Here is a 27832-nt window from a genome sequence, read left to right on the forward strand (position 1 = left end):
ATGCATATATTTAAAATCTCTATTCACAATATAAGTGAGTGCAAAAATAAAATAATTACTTATTAAATAAATAAGTTGAAAATACATTAACACTAAGTTTGGATAGATTTTAGATTTGGATTTGTATTGTATTAGAATAAGATGTAATATAAAATTTGTATTGAAATTTGTCCAAGTTCACTCAAATCTAAATCAACTTATATATAATTTAGTTTGTCCTACTCAAATTAACCGATTTGAATCAACTTATATACAAACAAATATTTTAAAAAATAAGTTTGCCTTAAATTTATGTGGAATGAAAAATGTAAAACACAAGCATTATGTGCCATTCAAAACACCCAAAACCCACTTTTAATGTACACTACATTTCAACTTTATAAAATTCAAGTTACAATTTTATTTATATTATTAGTGGACAGAATAAACTAAAAAAATTAATTTAATTCAATTCAATTATAAAGCTAAACTAACTTTGTTTATGCAAAATTATATACCAATTAAGTTGTCAAAAAACAAAATTAATTTGGAATGTAATATAAGCCTTTTATTCTTAAAAATAAGTAATTTAGTGTAAAAATCATTTATTTTAAATTCAGAACATTTTATTTTACATAAAAAATAGGATTTTTTACTTAGTTTTACCGAGCAGCAGAGTGACCTCCACAGTCTTCACCTGTTTGCCAAAACATGCACAATCACATAGGGTACTAATAGTGAGAGCAGCCATAGCCCACCAATGTTAGGATCTTTAGCTTGAGTTGGGGATCCCTATCCATCAAATGGGCTTCAAAGTCTGCTTTCAAATCATTCCCACTTCCATCCCTCAGTCTTACCCTTTTTAACAAAGAATCAAGCTTTGCAGTCCAATACATTGGACGCTGCTGTTTATTTTGGGTTATGGATATATACTCGACTCTGATTAGGCAAAGGAATTACCAGCAATTCATCATACTCGTCTATGAAAGGGACCAAGTCGACTACTTTGAAAGGTAAAACACCAGTAAGCAAGGTCCCAATAATGGTGGATGAGAACCTCTAGAGCTTCCCACTTGACTTCTATCTTCAAAACATCCATGATTCTACCATATTATTTCTTGAACTGTTTATAATCATCCTTAGACAACATCCTCCAGCAGGCCAAGAGTTCACAATTGTCATCCTTTCTCTGATGGAGGCACTGAATTATATTTCTTGTTTAGAATAGTAAATGCTTAGTGTGGACAGAAGTAATAGTATCATTTTACACATTCTTTAATGTCTATTCACATTGAGGGCTCTTATATATTAATGTTCGTAAAATTAAATAGACCTGAATGTATACCCAAGTGACCAAATAGTAATGCTGTGTGTGGACAATAGTAACAAAAGCTGGGCCATAGCTTTTAACACTCATACCCTCTAAACCTTACTCCACATTGGGTAATCGTGTAGTTAACAACATTCAAAAATTTGGCAAAAATTCAGAGAGCAGCTTCAAGACATCCAACATTGTAAAGATATCCTTATATGCTATTTTGAGACTTAAATAAACACATTATACCAACCTAATCCAGTAGCATTCTGGCAAACAAATTGCACGATACAGCAGCGCCCAAGACCACCTTTTATTCACACTGTATTCCATGGTTGAAGAAAGTTCATAATAAATTTAACATGAGAGCCATGTCGCCACTGCGAGGAAACAAGTTGAAGTTGCTCAGTTGTGAGAGCAGTCAGCCTGTTCCTCTTGGCTCCAGCTTATAACAGGGTCTGGGAAAGGAAAACAGTAGATAGCCTTATCCTCAGTTTCTGGATAAGCAATTAATTATGTTCTTCCTATTCGCCCATATAAATTGGTTTTCGCTTCTCAGCAAATGCTGCCAAACCCTCCAAGCGATCCTTTGTATCCAGGAGCTGTTCATAGCACTCTCCTTCCAATTCTAGAGCTGATACCAAGTCGGTCTCTATTCCCCCATTGATGGCTCGTTTTGCCATTCTAATCGCTATTGGACCCTGCAAAAGAAATCATGTTTTAGCGAAAAATATACCCAAAAAGAAAAAACCATAGAATTGAACAAATGAACTCTCATATCTAAAAGGGAAAGAATTATGTCACTGTGCAATGCAATTGTAGAATCATGTCACTATGCAATACATTTGGCTGTTAGGGAAAATCTGAAATCCCTGGTGATGAATGCATACATGAACTCTGATCTCTAAAAGGGAAATAATTTTGTCCCTAGGCTGTGCAATACATTTGGCTGTTAAGTTTAGTAGGGATGTTAGGTTGTTTCTTCCAAGTAACAAACGATGCATCTATTTCAAGCAAATCAACATGTGCTAAGATATAGTTACATTAAATGCACGACTATGCATAAACAAGTGGGGCAGCAACAACATAGTAAGAATACCAATAACGACAGTGATTTAAGTTCTCATGAAGCAACTTATAAAATCATGATAAGAGCAATTTTAAAAATGAATACTACTAAAGTTGCAAAATGGTAACCAAACAAGGTCATCAAAAAGCCTCATGATTGCCTGGCTATCAGCAATCACTGAGGTGCCCAGCCAAAAACAAGAGTAACTGTCCTTTAGATTCATTTACTAAAAACCTTCAAGTTATGTGCAATGCTCAATAAAATAAAGCTAAACTTATCTCAACGCAAGCACATCAAATATGGATAGCTAAAGACGATAAATAATAAATAGATCAACCTTAACAACACAAAACTTGAGGAACTTCTGAACCCAAATATTCGGGCAATAAGTTAATTAAAAGAGAGGATTGAGAGATTATTCATAATTTTGTTTGTATCTAATGACTTGTAGCTTTGAGTTGTTCAATTCGGGAATCATTTCCAGAAAGAGAATGTAGAAATCAGAGAGAGAGAGAGAGAGAGAGAGAGAGAAAGAGAAAGAGAAAGGTGGAGCATTCTAATCATTCATGAGTCATGTAAGTTTAAAAAAGTGAAGCCATCCAGTTTCCATTTATTTTTCAAAAGCATCCATTTTAAAATTCAAGGATTTTTTCCCATTTTTATTAAAGGATAAAGTTACATTTTTTTTTTAATCCCTAATTATATGTTCATTTTTTTGTAAAGTTGAAAAGCATCAAAATGCTCCTGAAGTTAAAGAGATGCCAATTTGAATAACTTGAGCAAAAAAAAAATAAAAGATTGCAATTACAGCTGTAGCTTCAATTCTTCAAAGAAAATATCAGCAGTTAAAAAATGGAAAATACTGCAAAATGCACTTCAGTCATTTTAACACTTTCTTTGCAATTGGAACACAAAACTGAGGCCCTGGGTTTGAAATCATGTAGAATTGGACAAAACTCAATACAATTTAAATTTCGACAGAATAGGATAAAACTCAATATAAAATCATATCAAGTTTTGTTCATTTCCATAAATCGAATATAAGGTTCCCATGCCACATTCCCCAACATAGATTCAATTAGTTAAACAATATGTGCAAAAATTCTGTATAGGGACACAATCGTTGTCACTTAGACCTTCATTAACACCTATCATTTTCATGACTATACTATCCATTTGCCTTCAATTGTCAACTGCCATTAACACCTTACTATCCATTCAATGATAAATGCAAGCAACAAAAAATGAACCCAGTTACGGGGCCAAAAATGTATATCAAGCCTTAACAGTATCCAGGCCCCTACGACTTCATTAGCCTATCCGTACAATGGCCACAAATAATAGTTTTGACCAAAGCAATGCTAGCATTTATTTACATAGCTTCCCTTTGTTTTTTGTTGCAAAAGGAAGATGATTTGTCCTCCTCCTCCTGTAATTTTTTCTTCCTTCTTGCATTAGTGAAGTTTTTGACATCTAAAAATTTATTCACTTAGCATTGACATTTTCAGAGAAGTAGAATGAGAATCAGGAAATGGTTAATGATGTAAATGCAAAGCAGAATCAAAGTGGAAAACAATAATGAAAACAGAGATGGTTAATGATGTAAATGCGAAGTAGAATCAAAGTGGAAAACAGTAATGAAAACAGAAGTTTAGTCAATAGTAGTATTATATCCAGAATGTGTTGGCACTTAGCAGCTTCCTTTCAGTACGCTTAAGAAGACCAGTATCAAGAACCTTGCTTACGGCAGCCCAAAAGCATGATCCTCATGACAACATTCGAAAAAACAATATTTATGCAGAGTAATTTTATGTACTAAAATTCTTAGATATGTACCTTCTGTTTTATAACCCGAGCAATTTCAAGTGCCTTCATATAAGCTTCACCAGCAGGAACACAGTAATTGACAAGACCTGCAGCACAGCATGGGACACTTTCATTGCTAGGAAGTACAGAAAAAGGAAAGAAGAAAACCCAATGCAATCCCTGATGAGACATACCCATTGAAAAAGCATCCCTGCCAGTGACCCTCCGGCCAGTGAATATAAGGTCCTTCGCTATTGACTTTCCAACCAGCCTAGGAAGCCGCTGGGTCCCACCTGCCCTGCAAAAAGCCACCATCTCATCTTTTACACGAAAAGAAGGCAGATTTCAATTTTTTTTCAAAGCATACTAATGACAAATTGGTTAGGTACTGCAATTCACCAGCAGTAAGTTATAGGGGAGAAGTAACTTTAAAAATGATTAATATTCCCATCTATATTCAGTATTCACTCATTGAAAAGACATAGAAATAACGCACATTCCAAAAGGAGAACTAACAGAATTTACAAAATGTAGCCGAGATCAGAAATTTAGACACACCCAGGAATTATAGCAAGGCCAGTTTCTGGCATGCCCAACACTGCATCTTCTCCTGAGTCAATCAAGGTGAAATTATTGACTATAGTAATTTACAGTAATCTACCCAAAGATTGTAGAAATAAGTCAACAAGAAAGTACTAAATCAGGAGCTACCACATGTACGAAGATCACATGATATTGCAATCTCGAGTCCACCACCCAATGCTGCTCCTTCAATAGCAGCAATAGTAGGAATACTAAGCACCTGAATAAGAATAATTTAAGTACTTGTGTCAGCAGCAAAGGGGAAGAGAGCAGCTTTAATGAACACAAAAAGAAAGACAAATCTACCAACAACCTGACACAAACAGCACAATAATTACCTATCTTCTATTTTAAAACAAAAAGAAAAGGAAGAAGCAAAGAAGCATGCAATTTTCAGCCTTATACAGGAATTGATGCATACCAATGTCCAGCCAAGAACTGAGGGGCCATTTGGTTCACTATCACAAATTATGAAAACCAAAACCAAAAACAGAAATTAAAAACCAGAAAAACAAAAACAAAAGACCAAAACCATCAGCTTGATTAATATTCCTAATAGCGATGTAAGTGAATCAAGCAAACTAGCAAGCTGCTCAAACTCGACTTGACTCGATCCTGCTTGAGTTCAAGTCAAGCTCCAGCTACTTGAGTATCAAAACGAGTCAAGCCCGAACATTGTAATACTACTCGCAAAACTAATCGAGCCTCTTAATTTTTTATTTTTATGTTATATAAGTCATATATAATTTCATAGAAGCTAAATATCTTTTAAAAAGTTTAATGGAAAAGTTTAGGGAAAAGAAGAGGGACTTGTATATGGTATTTACTGACTTAGAGAAAGCATACGATAGGATACCTACGGAAGTTCTATGAGGGTTTTAGAAAAAAAGGGTGCATGTAGTAGGTATACTGATGTCATTAAGGATATATATGATGGAGTAATGACTAGTGTAAGGACTATAGATGAAAAAATTAGAGAATTTCACTATAGATGAAAAAATTAGAGAATTTCCAATCACCATAGGTGTACATCAAGGATCTGCTTTGAGCCCTTATTTTTTTGCTTTAGTGATGGACCAACTGACTAAAAATATTCAAAAGGAGGTTTCATGGTATATGTTGTTTGCAGATGATATTGTATTAATTGATGAAACTAGGGATGGAATAGAGACTGAGATAGAATTATGGAGAAAAACTTTGGAAACTAGAAGCTTTAGGATAAGTAGAAATAAGACAGAATATATGAAATGTAATTTCAGTAATGGTAGGAGGAATATTAGAGACAAAGTTAAACTTGATGATGAAGAAATAAATAGCACTTGTAGATTTCGATACCTTGGATCTATTATGCAAGCTGAAGTAGAAATTAAAGATGATGTAACGCATAGAGTTAAAGCAAGTTGGGCAAAATAGAGAAGTGCTTCAAGTGTGCTTTGTGATTGTAGAATACCCTTAAAATTAAAAGGAAAGTTTTATAGGACATCTATAAGACCAACTATGCTATATGGATCAAAATGTTGGGCGACAAAGAAACATAATATTCAAAAAGTAAAAGTTGCTGAAATGAGAATGCTTAGATGGATGAGTGGTATAACACTGAAAGATAAATTAAAGAATGAATATATTCGCGGTAAGTTGGGTGTAACTCCTATAGAAGATAAGATAAGGGAGGATCGACTCAGATGGCATGGATACTTGCAACGTAGGCCACATAGTGCGTCAGTGAGGAAGAGTGAGTTAGCTACTATGAGGGGCAGTAGAAGGGGTAGAAGTAGACCTAAAATAACTTGGAAAGAGATAGTAATTAAGGATTTAATATCCCTATATATGTCAAAAGAAATAGTCCATGAGTGCACAAATTGGCAAAAAATGATTCATATAACCGACCCCACCTAGTGGGACCTAAGGCTTGTTGTTGTTGTTGTTATATTTAATATTATATATACAATATATATTTTATACATGTATTTAATGTTAATTTATAATCAAGTCAAGCTTGAGTTTTAAGAACTTGAAGCTAAGTCAAGTTTGAATTTAATAATTTTGATATCACTTTGATTCAAGTTTCAAACTTAACATTTTCGTATCAAGTCGAGTATCCCATTGTGTCGACTTCGCTTGGCTTGATTACACATCAAAATTTTCTAAAACTAAAACAAACTACACTCGATCGAACAATGTTCATTTTTCTCCTTGAATAAAAAAATAAAAATATGGTTAAAATAATAAAAATACAAGAAAAAGACAATTTTAAAATATAATAATAAAAATAGAATTCACTATAATTATTTTACTTAATTATTAATTTAATGGACATTTTTATTTCAAATATATATTTTTTTGTAGAAACTTGAATCATATTTTAAATTCACATGGTCCATTTGAACTTAATTAATTTAAATAAAAATTTATGTATAGAATGAATTATTTAATTAATGCAAAAGAGTTAATTCTCAATATTAAAGTACCCTAGCAACAAGTTTCCAAAACAACTAAAAATCATTAAACAAGGTTTTCAGTTTTTTTTTTCAAAACAACTAAAAACTAACAATAAAAACAAAAAACTAGCAATACAAACAAATGTGTTTTCAGAATTTGTTTCTTTGGAAAATAAATGAAAATAGAAAAGAGAATGAGGCCCTAAAATTTCCATTGAAATGGAATTTCAAGGGTATGAACCGAAAAAAAAAAAAATCTTTCAATAGAAATTTTTTATAGAAATAACAACAAACAAAGCCTTAAGTCCCACTAGATGGAATCGCCTACGTGAATCATTTCCCATCAATTCAGACGATCATGGGAAATTTGCACCAATAATTTCAAGGCTATTAAATCCTTATGCACTATCTCATTCAAAGTTATTTTAGGTCAAACTCTACTCCTTCTATTGCCCCTAATTTCAATAAAAATACTTATTTCAATTTAAGCAAACACTGAAAACTCATAATAAATTATGGGAATTATGTAGAAAAAATTATGGGAAATTGTTATGGTTATTTAGTCTTTTAGCATTATTATAATTATGTGTTTTATTAGTAATAACTGTGAGTTAGTAAGGATATTATAAATAGATGGATAGACCTATCACTGAGTTTAGGTCTTCCATTTTACCCAATTACTCAACATGGTACCAGAGCATGATCCAAACTAAACCCTACCCTCCTTAGCAGTTGCTGGAAAACACCATTCCAGCAGCTGTCCTTAATAGATTCAGCTCCATCCCATATTATTTCACAAAACCAACCATACACCCATAAACAGACCCCTTGACGACTCACCCCACAAAACTCCATCGCCGGAGGGCCCCCTGCACGCCCCCACGAGCCAACCAAATGCCGAGAGGGCCAACCCCACGCGCCAGCGCGTGAGTGAATTTCCAGCTACCTTTTTTCTTCCCTTTTTTCTCCTCTGCCATGCTCTGATTCCTTCTCTAGGCTACATTATCAAGCTGTTAGGTCAGTTTTTTGCTCAAAAATTCAATCTTTTCCAACTATGCACTCGCAGCATTCCGTTAATGTCTGTTCAAGGCTTGTGAAGGCTTCTTTGTGAGTTTTTTGGAGCTATGGCAGCATTCATATGTACACTTTGAGGCTGTGGCAGTGCTATCTCTCTCGCAAGTTGTTCACCTCGTCCATGACAGTGCGGCACCCAAGGAATGGTTATTTGATGTTACATGAAGCTGTTTATCAACTGTTATTAAGTTTATTGGGTCTGAAACAATGGGATTTGCTGTGTTTTTTGATCCACTATTCTAATTCCTCCCATATACCAAAATACCAAGCTGTTGGGCATGTGTTTTTGCTCCAAGATCCAATCTTTGCTGTGACAATGCACTCAAGGTAATTCGTTAGTTGTTGTTCGGTGTTAGTAACAGTCATTTGTGACCTTCTTGGGGCAGTGACAGTGCTCATAAGCTGTTCTTTTTTGGGTGTGAGGCTGTGGCAGTGTTGCTTTCTTGGGGTTGCATTTGAGGTTGTTAGTGATTTGTTCATGGTAGTTTCGGTGGCTCACCTCTCCAATTGTTCCAGTGCTTAGTGTCGCTTTTTTCAGGGCTGCGTGTGAGTTTCTTATGATCATTGGTCTGAGTTTGTGAAAGTTGGGATGGCGTTTGCAAATCCCAAAAGTATGATTTCCTTCGTCAGTCACTTGTTTGAGTGAACCACGTACTGTGACTATATAATAGGAGAAGTATTCAAGGTTTCTACAATATCAATTGTCCCAAAAAGCATCTTATCACATTGCTTCTTTTGCCCATAAAGGTAGTCCTATAGTCTGCATGTCATCTAGTATCCTTCCTACTAGTCCTTAGATTATCAATTCTGCTGCCACTGACCATATAACAGGTGCAACCAACTTCTTTTCTGATCTCCAATATACTCAAATCCTCCCTCAAGTTACCATTGCTGATGGGTCCACTATTGCTATTAAGAGGATAGGAACAATAAATCCTATTCCCTTTTTCTCTCTTTCTTTTGCTTTATACATTCCTAATCTTATGTCAGTCAGTAAGCTTACAAAGTCACCAAATTGTTCTATCACATTCCTTCCTGATTTTGTGGTTATTCAGGATTTGAAGATAGGAAAGACAATTAGCATAGAAAATGAGGCTCGTGGACTTTACTACTTTGAGTCGCCTTCTCCACCCATTGCCAACACAGTCGCAGCTACACCACTTCAAATCCATTGTCCGCCTTGGTCATCCGTCCTTGGACAAGTTGAAACGGCTAGTTCCTACATTGAGTTATGTGTCTAATCTAGAGCGTGAACCCTGTCAATTGGGCAAGTATTATCATGTTCTCAATTAGTCCTTTCATGCTTGTATGATCCATCAGTCCTCTTGTGCACACACTCCACAACAAAATGGAGTTGCAGAGCGGAAAAACAAACATATTCTTGAAGTCACTCAAACCCAATTCTATCCAATGAATGTCCTCAAAGTCTTTTGGAGTGATGTTGTGCTCACAACTTGCTCCCTCATCAATAAAATGCCATCCTCTGTCCTTGGTGGTAAAATCCCATAATCAATTACCTTTCCAAAGGCTCCTTTGTTCTCCCTTCCTCCTCGTATATTTGGATGTATATCCTTTGTCCATCAGTTATCTCTAGGAATAGATAATTTGGATCCTCATGCTATCAAATGCATTTTTTGGGCTATTCCTATACTCAAAAGGGATATCAATATTACAATCCTACTTTACATCAATTTTTTGTCTCTGTTGATGTCACCTTTTTTGAGTCTACACTATACTACTTTAATTCCTTGAGTTCTATTGACCTTGATGAGTGTCTTCCTTTGCCTTGCTTTCCAAATCCAAACCTAGTATTTGTGTCTAATCCTCCTACATCTTCATCCAGTTTAAGTCATTCTCGTCGCTTGAATCATCCTAATTTGCATGTATACACACGGCGATTGAAGGGGGAAGTGCCTCCTCCAGCTTCTACTATTGTGCCTCTAGTTTCCTCGTCAGATGATCTTATTTCTCATGATGTTGATCCTCCAATAGCTGTTCGAAAAGGTAAATGCACTTGTACCCAACATCCGATCTCCTTTTTTTTTTTTGTTATGATTTCTTGTAACCCTTTTATTACTGTTTTGTTAGTACTCTATCTTATGTTGCTCTTCTAAGATCTATTTCTAAAGTCCTATCCCATTCTGGGTGGAGGATGGCAATGGTTGAAGAGATGCGTGCACTACATGATAATGATACTGAGAATTTGGTACCTCTTCCTCCTAATAAGTCTGTGGTTGGTTGTCGTTGGGTGTACAATGTGAAAGTCAATCCTGATGGTTCTGTGGCTCGTCTGAAGGCTCGCCTTGTTGGTAAGGGGTATACTCAGGTGCATGGTTTGGATTATTCAGACACATTTTCCCCAGTTGCTAAACTTGCCTCAATACATTTGTTCATTTCTTTAGCCACCACTTGTCATTAGCCTCTACATCAGTTAAATGTAAAGAAAGTTTTCCTACATGGAGATCTTCATGAGGAGGTATATATGGAGCAACCCCCTGGGTTTGTTGCTCAGGGCGAGTCGAGCTTAATACGTCAGCTCAAGAAGTCATTGTATGGATTAAAACAATCTCCAAGAGCATGGTTTGGCCATTTTAGTGTTGTAGTACTTGAGTTTAGCCTTCATCGGTTTGCGGTAGATCACTCTGTATTTTATCATCATACTCCAACGAGCAGTATTTTGCTTATTGTATATGTGGATGACATTTCGATCACTGGTGGTGATGATCGTGCCATCCAAGGCCTAAAGCTTTTTCTACAGAGTAAGTTTCAGACCAAAGGCTTGGGACCATTGAAGTACTTCTTGGGTATAGAAATATCGAGATCTTGTATGGAAATTGTCTTGTCACAGGGGAAGTACGTTCTTAATCTTTTAGATGAAACGAGACTATTGGGATCCAAACCTATGGATATACCCATGGATCTCAATAGTAAGTTAATGCCAAATATGGGTGATTTATTGTCTAACCCAGGTCGGAACCGGAGACTTGTTAGAAGGCTAAATTATCTCACAATCACTCGACCAGATATATCCTTCACAACAAGTGTTATGAGTCAATTTCTCAATTCCTCGAAAACAAGTCACTGGGATGCAATAATTCGCATTTTGAGATATCTCAAAGATGCATCAAGGAGACGTCTCTTATATCAAGATCGGGGTCACACTCATATTCAGGGATATACAAATGCAGATTGGGTCAGATCACCTTCCAATCAAAGATCCACAACAAGATATTATATCTTTGTTGGTGGTAATTTGGTGTCTTGGAAAAGTAAGAAATAAACTATGGTTGCCAGGTCAAGTGTTAAGTCATAGTAGGGCTATGGCACACACTACATATGAACTTGTTTGGCTAAAGAACATGTTGAGAGAATCGGGTTTGCCACATTCTCAGTCTGTGGAGTTGATGTGTGATAATCGAGTTGCTATTCATATTGCCTCCAACCCTGTCTTCCATGAGTGGACAGAGCACATTGAAGTTGATTGCCACTTTATTCGAGAGAAACTTGTACAAAAGCTCATTACGACCACTTATGTGAAGTATGAGTTTCAACTTACTAATTTGTTCGCTAATCCTTGAGAGGTGCTCATGTGAAATTCATTTGTAACAAGCTAGGAGCATATAATATATATGCTCCAACTTGAGGGGGAGTGTTAATGGTTATTTAGTCTTTTAGCATTATTATTATTATTATGTGTTAGTAGTAATAGGTGTGAGTTAGTAAGTTATGGTCCCTCCTATTGTACTTACATATATTATAAATAAAGGGAGAGACCTATCATTGAGTTTAGGTATTCCATTTTACCCAATTACTCAACAAAAATAATAAAATAGATTGTTGTAAATAATTTAGAAACAAAAAAAAAAACCCTCCAACTTCGCTTTTTTTCTTTTAGTTTTTATTTTAAACTCCCAAAAATTCCAATCGTTATATCTGAAAAAGAAATCAAATGTGGATTTTGTTTTGACCCCTTGTGAAATCAAAAAATTTAACCAAAAATTCAATGAAATTACTGAATTTACAACCACGTGCCCGACAACTTGAATTCTCAATTCAATTCTAAATAAAAACTAGTGACCAAAAACCTTTTATACCATTATAATACGTGGAAGGTAAGGAAAATATTTTTAGAAACCTAAATAAACTAAATATTACTTTCCTAATAATAATATCCTCGAATCTAGAATCTTGACAATGCGATCCCGATAAAAACAACCCAAAATAATAATAAAAAATGATAAATATTGGAAAAATAAAATAGATCTTACTTGCAAGTTGCATCATTCTCCCCTCGGACCTCAAATTTTAAAAATTCATGAAGAATAAAGATAGCTAGTAACCTTGGAGGAGGCCAACACAACATTGGGGATTCAAAACAAGGTTACTTGGAATGTAAATTCAACATGTCAAGGCTGAGGGACCTACTACAGTGCTACTTGAAATGATGAACTCAACATGTTGTGGCTCAGGCTCCTAATACAGTGCTTCTTATCTCAATAGAAGCTTCCTCAACAACCACTTCTTCGATGGGAGAAAGGCAAGGCCTCTCTTCAAATTCATAATGATTAGGATCAACTGTCAATATATGAGCTAGAATCAAACTTTTCTAAGGCCAAGTTAATCATCATTTTTTTTTTTTTTGGGTTTAAGAATCTGCTGTCTGGTTGGTTGAGTGTAATCCAGTCAATCTAGTCCTATTTGGTTCAATCCTCAATTTCTCATTGGCAGAACAGTTTGAACAGACTTGACCAAAATGTTTGGTCAGGATTGCTTTTAAAGCCCCTTATTCCCATGCCAGGTCAGGTTTTGGTTGTGTTGCTTATGCTTCAAATGGTATTATGGTTGGATGAGAGACAACTGAGTTTGACTTTGTGTGCAAGGCTGGTTGCCACAAATCCAAAATTCACTGTGGCAAATAAAGCTAACATCAGCAAGCCACAAAGCTGGTGCTGGCAATGAGCTACGGCCGTCAAAAGACGAAAAATTACCAGAAGGGTTCTGACAGAAGTTAAATACGATGAAATGTTAAGCGACAACAAAGTCTTCAATTGTTTCAAGGCTTCAATCTATCTGGATGTTTTGGTGGCTAGGGTTGCACAGAAGGAACGACGAGCATCAAGGTTTTTCTGATAAGTGGTCAGTGGTGACGCCTTGACAAAGAGCAGGCCTGCAAAAAGCACCAGCATCAAGGAGAATGATTGCTCTGCAATGGTGTGGGTTGCACAACCTCTATTAATCAACAAAGAAGATGGAGGGTCTTTGATTGCTCCGAAAGGCTTCAGCTTAGGTTGATTTTTTTTTTTGGGTTCAAATCTGATGTGGGCTGGGATGATTAGGTTGATTGAAGGGAATTGGGCTGCACAAGAAAGAATTATTTTTTTAAATATTCCTTGGCTGGTTGGGAGTGGTGGAAGCACAGGAGAGCTTGATGTAAATGGTAATAGTGGCGATTGGCAAAGCGAATTAAGTTAAAATCATTCTATCAAAAACTCTGATAGACATGCGAGATCAAAGTCCACTCAGGTATATATATATATATATATATATATATATATATATGTAAACAAAGATCCTAATCATAATACTATTAGTCAAGTAGAGCCAAAAATTATTAATATTAACATCTAGCATAGTATTTTTATTACTTGTTTTCCAATTATTCTAGAATATTAATGAGATAAGACTTACTAGCTACAAAAATGTTTGATTCAATGAAAAATTTACTTAAGGACAAATGAGTTAATACTTTGACTCCTCCATATGTATGTATATTTTTTACATATAACCGCAATATGTTATGTATCTTATTCATTCACTGAAACTCTAAAAGTTTCCAAGTTCATGAACAGCTGTAGTAGTAATGTAGGAACCAAAACCCGAAAAATAAAAGAAAAATATGTATAAAAGGGAGAAATAAGAAAAAATAAAGGAAAATAAAAGAAAAGAAAGGAGTTGGGTATGACAGGGCCAAAACCGTCGACGGTTTCAAAAGACAGGAGAAAAACCGTCGCCGGTTTTGGCTCAACTGGGTGAGTCAACCATAAAACCGAAGACAGTTTTCTGGATACAGGGAAAACCGTCAATGGTTTTCTCTTGGGCTACCCACCTATAAATAGAAGTGAGCTTATTTTTTCTTGAAATTTCAAAATCCTCTCTTTTGGGCTCTGCTAGGGTTTCGATTTTTTCTCACTAAAAGGCTCCTACGGGTTCTCTCTTACTCCTGGATCACTCTCTCTCTTACCGGCTCATAGGATCATGAGTTTCTACCGGTTTGAAAAGCTAGGGTTTCGGTTTTTCCATCCATTTCGGTTTCTTTTTTAGAAACAAGTAAGGGGATTAAGTTAAGTTAGCTTTTTAACGAGTTTGTACCGATTGAAATGTTTTTAGTGCAAGTATATTTATGTTTTCAGTTGTTACTTCGAAAACCGACCATTCAAAATGAACCTTTTTCAAACCTAGGACATATGTTATGCTATTTTGAATAAAATGAACGGTGGGAAGTTTGGTTGACCTTATAAACTAAATATACTGTGTTCTTGGTTGCGGGCCATGTTTACAATACTGAAATTGTGTGGCACATGGATATTTATTTCAAGGTTATTGTATAACTGATTTATGGTACTGTTTGTGAAATACTGGAACTACTTGTGCAATACTGGAACTGTTTGTGAAAACACAGGTAGTTTTATATGACGGTCGCGTGGGCCGGGATTTGACATAGTGGCTATGAGCTGAGTTTTATATGACGGCCGCGAGGGCTGGGATTTGTTATAGCAGCTGTGAGCCGCGAGGTATATGACGGCCAGGGGCCGAGTTTTATAACATGACAGATTTTATATAAAATGAGTGGAAATACAGTTTTTATTACTTAAATTGCATGATATGCTTTAGGAACCCTGAGGACCAGTTATGTTATGAGCACGGTACCGTTGCTAGAGATTCAGTATTTGGCCATGTGCGCCCACACTGTTCTAGATGAAAGTGTAGGGTGGTCTCAGCCGATTAGCCTCATTAGAGGGTATATCTTCTCTGGAAGCCCGGACTTTCGAGATGTGATATGGCAATCGGAATCCTGCAAGCAAGTTGTGGATGCCTGCGTAGTCGGAGTTAGATGCAAACGTATGATTTGACTTTGTCTGGGTTGATCACCCTGGGCTTAGTCCAGCCTTCGGACCGCATAACCCGTATCATGGGGGAAGTAAATGGTGTTTAGTCCCAGGGAGTATCTTTTATGCATATCTGTAATTTATGTAAATGATACTAGTTATTTACTGAACTGTTTATACTATGGAATCGAAATGAATATTTTCAGCAGTATAAAGTGAGTACAATGTATAAATGCTATTTTCAGTTAAATGAAGGATGGATGCTTTCAGTAAACACTTAATGCATGCTAACCACACACTGATGTTAACTTAATCTTCCTTACTGAGAAGTGTCTCACCTCAATATACAAATCATCTTTTCAGGAAATACCAAGAATCGTGCTTAATAGGATAAGGGGGTGGAAGTTAGAATAGTCTCTTTTGCGAGTATTTGTATGAACTCTGGTGTATGTAAGTTATGTTGTAAGTCGCTGGACCTGTATTATGGTTGTATGGATTGAGTTAGTTGTCCTTTTTCGGTCAGGTTGTAATATGGATGTTTGGAAACCTATATGTATAAAGGAAATTTAGAACTCTGGTAATGTATGTTTGGAGAATGTTTCATTATTTTCACTGCATTTATTTATGATGATGTGGTATTAGGTACGCAAACGTCACTAAAGTAGCACCCCGAGCCCACGTGGCGGGTCGGGGCGTTACAAGTGGTATCAGAGTCTAGGTTTGCTAGATTTTGCAAACTTTGATTATGGATGATTACCAAAGTGTAGGTTGAGATAAGTTAAGGATAGGAAGGGGTAAGTTAGGATAGATTTTAGTCTAGAAGCTTAGAGGCGGAGATTCGTTGACGGTCTTCTGTGTTTTTCCAGGATTGACGATTTCAGGAAAACCATGGTAAATCCCTCGATGGTTTTGTTTCTGGGTTTTATAGACTGGAGCTCAAAAATTTAGCTTGGGATATTAGGACGGTCGAGTACATGCGTAGTGTCAGTATTATGGTTAGAGTTCGGTACCTTGTTGGTTTTGTAGCAGAATAGTGTAAATGATTTCTATGAACTCAAATGTTATATTAGTTCGTCATTCCATACTTGCATCAACTATGATAAATGCGAATTGTAAGTCGGCTTCTATCCTATCTTCAGGATGGATTCTAGGGGAAAGGAGTTTGATGTCAGAGGAGATAATCATGTGGATACCTCCAGTGAGGATGATGCCGATGTCTCGACAATGCTGCGTAGTATAGCACGGCAGGTTAGGAAGGAAACCCGGAGGGATTCCCAAGAGCAGAGTCAGCTAGCGGCTGATAGGGGCTGCACGTTCCTACAGTTTACCCGAACAAATCCACCAGCGTTTTCAGGAGGACCGAACCCGATTGCAACTAAAGATTGGGCTCAAGAGATGGAGGAGCTGTTGGGTGTGCTGGAGTGCACAAAGGAACAGAAGGTGCAGTTTGCCACCTTTAAACTAGTAAGGGAAGCAAAGAGATGGTGGAGATCGGCTAAATTGGTGGAAGAACAGCGTCTAGGGTATGCATCTATTACCTAAAGTCGTTTCAGGGAGGTTTTCTTCGGCAAATACTTCCCTGTTGCCACCCGAGAGGCGAAGGCAGAGGAGTTCCTGCATTTGACCCAGGCACCCATAACTGTGCAGCAATATGCGGCCAGGTTTATGGAACTATCTCGTTTTGCTCCGCACATGGTCCCGAATGAGCCAAAGAAGACTCGGATGTTGAGAGAGGTCTAAGACAGAGAATATGCTCACAGGTGGTGGCGTTATTGACACAGAGTTTTACTGAACTGGTGGACAGGATCATGACAGTCGAGGCCAGTATTCTGGAGGGGGAGAGGGCAGCAAACCAGAAGAAGAGGCCCTTGCCTTAGGGTTTTCAGTCTAGCACCAGCCAGAGTTCATGGAGGTGGCCAGGTAATTTTACGGGCCAACGACAAGAGATGGGATCTCGAGCCCCATAGGGGAATTCTCAGCAGTCTACCTATCCCAGGTGCCATAAGAAGCATTGGAGCAAGTCTAGGACTGGAACAGCTGGCTGTTATCGGTGCGGTGGGGCAGGACATCAGGCGCGGGACTATCATGCGACAGTGAATTACGCACCTCCACAACATCAGTATAGGAGAGGTAACCAGGCACCCCAAGGTGGTCACCAAAGGGGCACCGCCCAGGCACGGATATATTGTATAACTCCAGGTGGTGTCGAGCACGCAGAAGATGTAGTTACAGGTGACATTTATGTGCTTTCAAATAAAACTGTTGTGCTCTTTGATTCAGGTGTGGCCCACTCATTTGTATCTCAGAGGTTTGTTAAAGTGTGTGGCATAGAGACTTAGTCGTTAGAGGTCGAGTTAGGTGTGGTCACGCCGACAAGGTCGGTGGTTGTATAGAGTAAGGTAATTAGAAACTATTCAGTGGAGATTCAGGGGAGGAGGTTGCTTGCTAGTCTAATCGTCTTTGATACGCATGGATTCAATATTATTCTGGGAATGGATTGGCTAGCAGCCAACTATGCGAGTACAAACTGCCACAGGAAGAAAGTGGTGTTTAGACCTCCAGGGGAGCAGGAATTTAATTTCGTCAGGTCGTGTGGGCACTTTGCACCACAGATCCTTTCGGCGATTCAGGCAAGAAGGTTAATTATGGAGGGTTGCTAGGGGTACCTTACATATCTGAAAGAAGCACCAAAGAAAGGACTAAAGTTGGAGGATATTCCAATGATAAGGGAGTTTTCAGATGTGTTTCTTGAGGATTTACCGGGATTACCTCTAGATTGTGTGGTGGAATTCGCCATTAAGTTAACTCCGAGGACGGCGCCAATTTCCAAGGCTCCATACCGAATGACGCCAGTTGAATTAAAGGAGCTAAAAGAGCAGCTAAAGGAACTTCTTGACAAGGGGTTCATCAGACCGAGCATGTCACCCTAGGGAGCACCGGTATTGTTCGTAAAGAAGAATGATGGGTCGACGTGAATGTGCATCAACTATAGGAAAATTAATAAGGTGATAGTGAAGAACAAGTACCCGTTACCATGTATAAACGATTTGTTTGACCAGCTGAAGGGCACTCAGGTTTTCTCTAAAATCGATCTACGATCCGAGTATCATCAGTTGAAGGTGAAATCAGAGGATGTATCGAAAATAGCTTTCCGAACCCGATATGGTCATTATGAATTCCTAGTTATGCTGTTCGGTTTGACGAATGCGCTAGTAGCATTTATGGACCTAATGAACAGGGTGTTCCACGAGTGCTTAGATCCATTCATGGTGGTGTTCATCGATGACATCCTGATTTATTCCAAGAGTCCTGTAGAGCATGAAGCTCATCTGAGGCCGATACTTCAGGTACTCAAAGAGAAGAGGTTATTTGCTAAATTCAAGAAATGCGAGTTCTGGCTGGAACAAGTTGCATTTCTAGGACATGTAGTGTCCAAAGAAGGGGTTTCAGTAGACCCAAGCAAAGTAGAAGCGGTAGTTGATTGGACAAGACCGAAGAACGTGCATGAGATTAGAAGCTTCTTAGGTCTTGCAGAGTACTATCGCCGGTTGGTCAAAGGTTTCTCTAGAGTGCCACGTCCTCTGATGCAACTTACGAGGAAGAACAGTAAGTTTGAGTGAACTGGGGAATGCGAGCAGAGCTTTCAGGAATTGAAGCAATGGTTAGTCACGGCCTCAGTGTTGACCATTCCATCAGGGGATGGTGGTTACGTGATTTACAGTGATGTGTCCCAGAAGGGACTTGGGTGTGTTCTAATGCAACAAGGAAAAGTTATTGCGTATGCTTCTCGCCAACTTTAGGAGTACGAGAAGAACTATCCTACACACAACTTGGAGCTGGCAGCAGTGGTGTTTGCACTATCTGGCGGCACTACCTATACGGTGAAGAGTGCGAGATCTTTACTGATCATAAAAGTCTCAAATACTTCTTCACCCAAAAAGAGTTGAATCTAAGGCAACGCAGGTGGCTTGAATTCTTAAAGGACTACAACTGTACCATTAGTTACCACTCAGGAAAAGCTAATGTGGTAGCCAATGCTTTGAGTCATAAGTCGGTGGATGCGTCAGTTTCAGTGGTTGTTGTACAGAATCAGGCATGGTTTTAAATAACGATCACGACCGTTACGTAAAGCTGTTACGCAATGGTTTTTTGGGTTACCGATACCGTTACACACCACGAAATCGGTGGGAAGAAAAATCACGGCCGTAGTGGCCATTACGGGCCGCGACCGTTACATAAAGGCCGCTACGACCGTTACTTAATCACCATAGGACTGTTACAACAAAAAATTATTTTATTTTTTACTTTTTCTTCTCACTTTTTCCCTTTCTTTTATATATCATTCTTAATACACCAAGTGACAAGAGGGGGAAAAGATTATAATGAGGATGACAATGATACAAAATTTACTATTTCTTTAAATGCTCACAATAGATGCATTAATTAACAATTTGAAAATACTAACTTGTTAGGAAAATATTTTATTTTGATATTATTAGTAATGTGATATTTATGTTCTATATTTTTCAACTTCAACCTTCTTTCTTTTCTAACTATTTTGTATTTGTATAATTCGTATGCCTTACGTGTTTAATAGATTAATGGAGTCTATAATGTATTTTGTTTTATTAATTAATTTAGCACACATAAGAATTTATCACAGATAAGAACAATAAAAAGTATAAATACACACACGCATGTAATTTTTTTATCAATGGTGGTTGAAAACAAATGTAAACTTGTTGCACTTACCAAATAACTTAGTTACTCGAACTAAAAGATCCAAAATACACTAAAACTCTTTCTAAGAAGGGCTAAAAGCTTACAACATGCAAGTAAGCTAATATGCACAAGGTTGTGCGTGTTTTAAAAAAATTCACGGCAATTGCACTCACTTCCCGTTATGTAACATCCGCTACACCCGCTTCCCGTTACACCCATTACCTAATGTTACGCTACCCGCTACCGCGATTTAAAACCATGGCATCATATCAGAAGAGGTTGGGGGTACAATTAGTGGACGGGGATCCATAGGCGATCATGGCCAATTTGATCATTCAGCCAACATTACAGGAGAAAATTAAAGCCACTCAGATGAGAGGCGCAGAGTCAATAGAAATTGTGGAGAAAGTACGAAGTGAGCCACAGACGGACTTCAATGTTTCCAAGGATGGAGTTCTCAGATTTCACGTCAAGTTGTGTGTGTCTAACGATGCGGAGATTAAGAGGACGGTTGGGGAAAAAGCTCATCGCTCTCTTTATACTATTCATCCAAGGAGCACGAAGATGTATAGAGATCTGCGAGAATCGTTCTGGTGGAGTAACATGAAGAGGAAGATTGCCAAATTTGTGGAGCAGTGCCTGGCATGTCAGCAAGTTAAAGCAGAACACCAGAGGCCAGCGAGACCACTTCAACCACTTGACATCCCTAAGTGGAAGTGGGAACATATCTCGATGGACTTTGTATTAGGGCTGCCGTCGGCGATGCATGGGCAGAATGCCATCTAGGTTATTGTGAATCGGCTAACAAAAATTGCACACTTCGTTCCGATCAAAGTCAGTTACTCCATGAATAGGCTAGCAGAACTTTATATACAGGAGATAGTACGGCTTCATGGCATCCCAATTTCTATAGTTTCATATTGGAATCCACGGTTCACCTCTCGTTTCTGAAAGAGTTTGCAGGACACCTTGGGATCTCAACTCACCTTCAAAACGTGTTTCATCTGCAGACGGATGGGTAGTCCGAGAGGACTATTCAGATTCAGTAGGATATGCTGCGGACATGTGTACTGGATTTCGGTGGTAGTTGGATTAGATATCTGTTGTTAGTTGAGTTCGCATATAATAATAGCTATCAAGTCAGTATCGAGATGGCACCATATAAGGCTTTGTATGGTCGCCGGTGCCGATCTCCGTTGTACTGGGATGAGGTAGGCGAGCAGTAGATTTTTGGGCCGGAATTAGTTCAACAAACCTCTGCATAGGTCGAGCTTATCAGGGAAAGAATAAAAGCAACACTGAGTCGGCAGAAGAGTTACGCAGATACTCACCAACAAGAGTTAGAGTTCAAGGTCGAGGATATGATATTCTTCAGAATTGCTCCGATGAAGGGAGTGATGAGGTTCGAAAAGAAAGGCAAGCTGAACCCTCGGTAAATTGGGTCATTTGAGATCCTAGAAAGGATTGGCCCAGTTGCCTATCGAGTGGCATTACCCCCAGCATTGTCTAGAATTCATAACGCCTTCCACGTATCAGTGTTGAGAAAAGTACGTCTCAGATCCTTCACACGTGATAAGCTATGAACCCTTAGAGATTGAGGATGTTTTGGCTTACAAGGAGGTACCAGTTCAAATTCTGGATCGAAAAATACAGGAACTGTGTACTAAGGAAATATCGTTTGTGAAAGTGTTGTGGCAGAATCATACAGTAGAGGAGGCTTCTTGGGAGTTAGAGACAGAAATACGTTAGAAATTCCCACAACTTTTCAGAGAGGATCAGTGTTAGACAGACCAGTACGATTACTCAAGTAAGTAGTAGTTTTATTTGCAGGTCATGTAAGGTAAGTGTGTTAGTTTATCAGTTGTTTAAAGATTTAGTATATGGATGGTCTCTGGGAGTGTTGTGTATGGTATTGTAACCTCCTGAGACATTATGTGTAACCACGGTATCCCTCCACCATAAGTGAGGGTAGTTAATAAATTTGAGACGGAACCGCCATGTAGGTGGCTACCGACTCTTCTATAAAGAGGGGTCACGAGTCAAAATATGTTCAGTAACAGTTAGCAAATTTTGAAAACGAAATGCTTATAATGAGGGGAGATTGTAAGAACCCGAACCCGGAAAATAAAAGAAAAATTGTCGCCGGTTTTGGGTCGACTGGGTGAGTCAACCATAAAACCATGGACAGTTTTCTGGATACAGGGAAAACCGTCGACGGTTTTCTCCTGGGCTGCTCACCTATAAATAGAAGTGAGCTGATTTTTTCTTGAAATTTCAAAATCCTCTCTTTTGGACTCTGCTAGGGTTTCGATTTTTTTTCACTAAAAGGCTCCTACGGTTCTCTCTTCCTCCCGAATCACTCTCTCTCTTACCGGCTCATAGGATCTTGAGTTTCTACCCGTTCGAAAAGCTAGGATTGCGGTTTTTTAGTCCGTTTCAGTTTCTTTTTCAAAAACAGGTAAGGGGATTAAGTTAAGTCAGCTTTTTAACGAGTTTGAACCGATTGAAATGTTTTTAGTGCAAGTATATTTATGTTTTCAGTTGTTGCTTCAAAAACCGACCGTTCAAAATGAACATTTTTCAAACCTAGGATATATGTTATGCTATTTTGAATAAAATGAACGGAAGGAAGTTTGGTTAACCTTATAAACTAAATATACTATGTTCTTGGTTGCCTACGGGCCATGTTTAAAATACTGAAATTGTGAGGGAGATGGATATTTATTTCGGGGTTATTGTATAACCGAATTTATGGAACTATTTGTGAAATACTGGAACTGCTTGTGCAATACTAGAACTATTTGTGAAAACAAAGAGAGTTTTATATGACAGCCACGAGGACCGAGATTTGATATAGCGGCTATGAGCCAAGTTTTATATGATGACCGCGAGGGCCGGGATTTGTTATAGCGGCTGTGAGCCGAGGGGTATATGACGGTCAGGGGCCGAGTTTTATAACATGATAGATTTTATATGAAATGAGTGGAAATAGAGTTTTTATTACTTAAATTGCATGATATGCTTTAGGAACCCTGAGGACCAGTTATATTATAAGCACGGTACCGTTGCTAGAGATTCAGTATTTAGCCATGTGCGCCCACACTGTTCTAGATGAAAGTGTAGGGTGGTATTAGCCGATTAGCCTCAATAGAGGGTGTACCTTCCCTATAAACCCGGACTTTCAGGATGTGGTAGGGCAATCGGAATCCCGCAAGCAAGTTGTGGATGCCTGCGTAGTCGGAGTTAGATGCAAACGTATGATTTGACTTTATCTGGGTTGATCACCCCAAGTTTAGTCCAGCCTTCGAAACGCACAACCCATACCATGGGGGAAGTAAATGGTGTTTAATCCCAGGAAGTGTCTTTCATGAATATCTGTAGATTTATATAAATGATACTAGTTATTTACTGAACTGTTTATACCATGGAATCGAAATGAATATTTTCAGCAGTATAAAGTGAGTACAATGTATAAATGTTATTTCAATTAAATGAAGGATGGATGTTTTCTGTAAACACCTAATGCATGTTGACCACACACTGATGTTAACTTAACCTTCCTTACTGAGAAGTGTTTCACCCCAATATACAAATCATCTTTTCAGGAAATACCACGGATCGTGCTTAGCAGGACAAGGGGGCGAAGTTAGAATAGTCTCTTTTGCGGGTATCTGTATGAACTCTGGTGTATGTAAGTTATATTGTGAGTCCCTAGACTTGTATTATGGTTGTATGGACTGAGTTAGTTGTCCTTTTTCGGTCAGGTTATAATATGGATGTTTGGAAACCTTTATGTTTAAAGGAAATCTAGAACTCTGGTAATATATGTTTGGAGAATGTTTCATTATTTCCGCTGCATTTGTTTATGATAATGTGGTATCAAGTACGTAGACGTCACTAAAGTAACACCCCGGGCCCACGTGGTGGGTCAAGGCATTACAAGTAACACCTTTCTCTTTATACCAAGAGGTCTTGGCTGCGAGTCACCTTGTTGACAGTTGGCACAGCGTGCGCATTTTCGTTGCAGAATCTGGTTAACCCACCCAATTCATGATATGCAACCGAGTCACAAAATTTGGACCAGTAGACAACAATTTGCCACAAATCTGCTTTTCTGGCATATTCAGTCCGGCAAACTTACCAGTTCCGGTCCAGAATCTAAAAATATGATCTTCAGTAATGCAATGGAAATCAGTACATGCAGTGGCAGGGATAGCTCAGCTGGAAGGCAGAATAAGGGTAAGAAAAACAAGTGCTGGGAGGGGGGGGGGGGGAGAGAGAGAGTGAGAACATGTGCTGAGGTAGTGAATGAGATTTTAAAGAATTCAGTTATAGACGTGGTGGAGGTAACCAAAATCCAATTGTCCTATTGGCAGTAGTCTTGCATCATACATGCAGGTGAGTCCAACTCCAAATAGTAGTTGTTTTGAGAGTTGGACTGGTTAAGAACACACGCTTTATGAAAAAATATTGATGAATGATGAGGACTGACCTCCAAGAATGAACATGTAGAGCGCAGAGAGTTAGCAAAGTGCAGAACCTCAGATGGAGTCATTTTCTTGCGCTCCTGCCAATCCAATTTACATAAAAAGAATCATCAAGCATCCAAATTAGCTATTGCTACTAGCAGCACCATAAGCAACATATAGATGTGTTCAGGTCAAAGAAAACTAAGACAATCACATCAATGACATTGTTGTTGAGTATGCATAATAATTTACAAAATAAAATATCAGTTAATGTATTTATCCATTGGCATACAAATGTTGGTATAACCATGCATGCATGCACCCATACAAAGCACACAGGTACATATGCAAAGATTTGTTCATAAATAATTCCATTATGTACAAGCTGCACATAATAATTCAAAAAAAAGAAATATTAATAATGCAAAGTTATCTAACAAAATTAATATGATCGACATACATGGAGCAACAGACAGCAACATATCTTAAAACAGCCACTATAAACAATCCCAGATAAAAACCGCATTACATCATTCCTAATTTTTTATTGGAACTCACTTATCTGTTGCAGAAAATTGAGCACAAATTAGAAATTATATGCAAGACATCATCCAAAAAATTGTTGCCACATATTGAACCCCCATATATTGCCCCAATTATGGTTCAACTGCCACTCTGTAGCTACCCAGACACAAACCAGATACCAACTGTACCCCATGCTATTTGAACCATACAAAAATGCTTTCCAAATAATGCAAGTGTTTAAACTGATAAATTTCCTTTTGGCGAAATCATGTGACAACATTTGTTAAACACTATCCCCATTATTCGGGCTTCACAACTATATAAAGTCCCCTCTCTCTACTAAAAGAAATAAAAGAACTTAAAGAACACAAACGCTGCATACAAGGCTTCCATGCACCACTGGGGGTCTGGGGAGCAGCCTTACCTCAACAGACACGAACTTTTTTTAGGCAAGAAAGCAGAAGGAAAACAAAAGCCTTAGAAATCTCTGTGAAATCTGCATATACTTAAATATCCATTGAAGTGGAATCTTTCATAGGAAATCATCCATTGAAAAAGAATAGAAATCCAAAATTGAAGTGGCACTTCTTTCTTTTGAGACCACATTGTGTTTAATATGAAAGTAGAAAATGTGGACAAATGGAAATTTTGTTCAAGTCAATGGCTGATACACACAACAAGAAAGGAGGCCCAACAGTTCAACCGTTGAATCAAGATTCAAAACACTTGACTTAATTCCACCTTTCCTTCTTACTACCAAATTGTTCAAACTGTTGGAGAAATTCACCAACCAGAACCGATGTTATCCAACCCACCTGCCCTCCTGCCCATACCAAATCACAAATCACAAATCACTGTAATGTTGATACAAATCAGACCATAGATTTCATATATAATCTTCGATGGAATTAATTTACCTTCAAATCTGCACCAGCACAGAACACCTTGGGAACTGAACTGCAAACCAAAACAACTTTTGCAGACAAATCTCTAGTAATAGCTTCAAAGCTACTCCGCAAGCCCCTCACCATGTCCATCCCAATAGCATTCTTGACTTCTATCCTTCCCAATCTCACCTCAACAATTCCTTTTATATAAACAAAACCCATCTGAGAAAACCCTTTCCAGATGAAACGAGATTAAATTGGATACAGTAAAGAAAGCAGCAATTCCACGACTCACCGGCGTCAGAATCGGATAGCCGGTGGAGTGAAACCGATTCAGAAGCAGATTCCAAGATGAGAGTTCGACGAGCCTGATGGAGAGTGGGAGATTGTGAGAACGACGGTTGGGGGGATTTGAGCAGATGGAAGAAAAAAGAAAGGTGGGGAATGGAATTTGAACGGCAATGATGAGAGAGGGATCCGGTGACGGCCATGGAAGTGAGCATTAGACTGCAGAAGAAGAGGGAGGGGCTGCAGAAGCTGGGACTGGAAGTGAGAGTGGGAGCTTGTGGAGGATTTGTGGGGTTCGTGAGAGGGTCAGACTGGTTGCTGACAGAGTTTGACGACGTCGCCGCCGTCAGCCGTCAGCCGTCAACTGATCAGACAAACACGTCGTTCCGGACATTGATGATTCTCCTCGTTTACAATCTATACAAATACGAATTGGCCTGCAATCAGCCCGGAGCCGAAATTTATTATACTAAAATTTATTCATTAAATTTTTAATTTTATTATAATTTGAGCCAAAAAAAAAAGGCTTAAAGTTTAATATATTTATTTAAAAATTATTTATTATATAAATGAACGAGTAAATTCTTATCAAATTAAACTATAAAGATGCTCACTAATAATTTAATTTCTTATCAAACCTCTTATTTTAAAAAATAAGAGATTTTGTTGTGTAAAACATTAAAAATAACTTTTATTAATATTTTCTTATCCTATTTTTGATAGTTTTTGAATTTGAATTTGTGTTGATTTGGAGTATAATACAAACTTGTATTAAAATTTATCTAAATTCCCTCAAATCCCAATTCAATATTCGAAATCCATGTTTCCAAATGCAGCATTAATATTTTCCTTTTTCGTATAAAGGTAGTGTCATAAGCATTAGTGTTATCACTAAACTCATCTTATCAAATTTGAACTAAATAATTTTATACACAAATAATATATATTTTCAAGAATAATCTCCATTTTTAAGTTATACTCTCTCTCAAGCATAATTTGACCTTATTAAATTAACTTATAAATAACATAATTCAAGTCTATTAAACAAATTCAAAGCAAACTTATAATCGAGTCATTCACAAGTCAAAACAAGTTGAACCCATCCATGTTCAAGTCCATCTCGTTCACTAAATAAGTCACAAAATTAGACTTAAGAATCGCTCATTTATATAATAAACGAACCTGAACAAATTCTTATCAAGCTGAACTTCCAAACCGTCCATAAATAGTGTAGTTCATTTGTAGCCCTACATACAAACCTTCAATCAAAATTTTTTAGTTTAAATTTATATCTTGAAATATTTAGGAAAAGGTACACCAACACCCTCAAAAAGTCCAAATTATAACTATTTAGGAGCCAGAAAATAGTTTTATTTTTTATTTTAAAATTTTTTAAATATTACAAAAATAGTTAATTTTTTATTTTTATAATATTTTTTATAAATAAATAAATAAAATAAACAATTTTGACACTATTTGTTTGTGAAAATAATTTTATTTTCTATTTTAATTTTTTCAAATACTTACTCAAAGAATGGAATTTTTTTTTCATCCTAATCATATCTTCATACC

General features: G+C 37.5%; 1 protein-coding gene across 1 annotated transcript; it reads right to left on the reverse strand.

The window, feature by feature from the left end:
- Positions 1-1491: 1491 nt before the first annotated feature.
- LOC131163738 (probable enoyl-CoA hydratase 2, mitochondrial) lies at positions 1492-26729 on the reverse strand. The gene is made up of 8 exons (XM_058120443.1): positions 26268-26729; positions 26003-26172; positions 24584-24658; positions 4881-4971; positions 4728-4779; positions 4364-4467; positions 4200-4276; positions 1492-1995 (listed from the first exon to the last, which is right to left on the reverse strand). The coding sequence occupies exons 1-8, from the start codon at positions 26473-26475 to the stop codon at positions 1819-1821; spliced, it is 954 nt and encodes a 317-aa protein (XP_057976426.1). The 5' UTR covers positions 26476-26729; the 3' UTR covers positions 1492-1818.
- Between the last annotated feature and the right edge of the window lie 1103 nt (positions 26730-27832).

Source organism: Malania oleifera, chromosome 9, assembly GCF_029873635.1.
Source record: "Malania oleifera isolate guangnan ecotype guangnan chromosome 9, ASM2987363v1, whole genome shotgun sequence".
NCBI classification, from domain to species: domain Eukaryota; kingdom Viridiplantae; phylum Streptophyta; class Magnoliopsida; order Santalales; family Ximeniaceae; genus Malania; species Malania oleifera.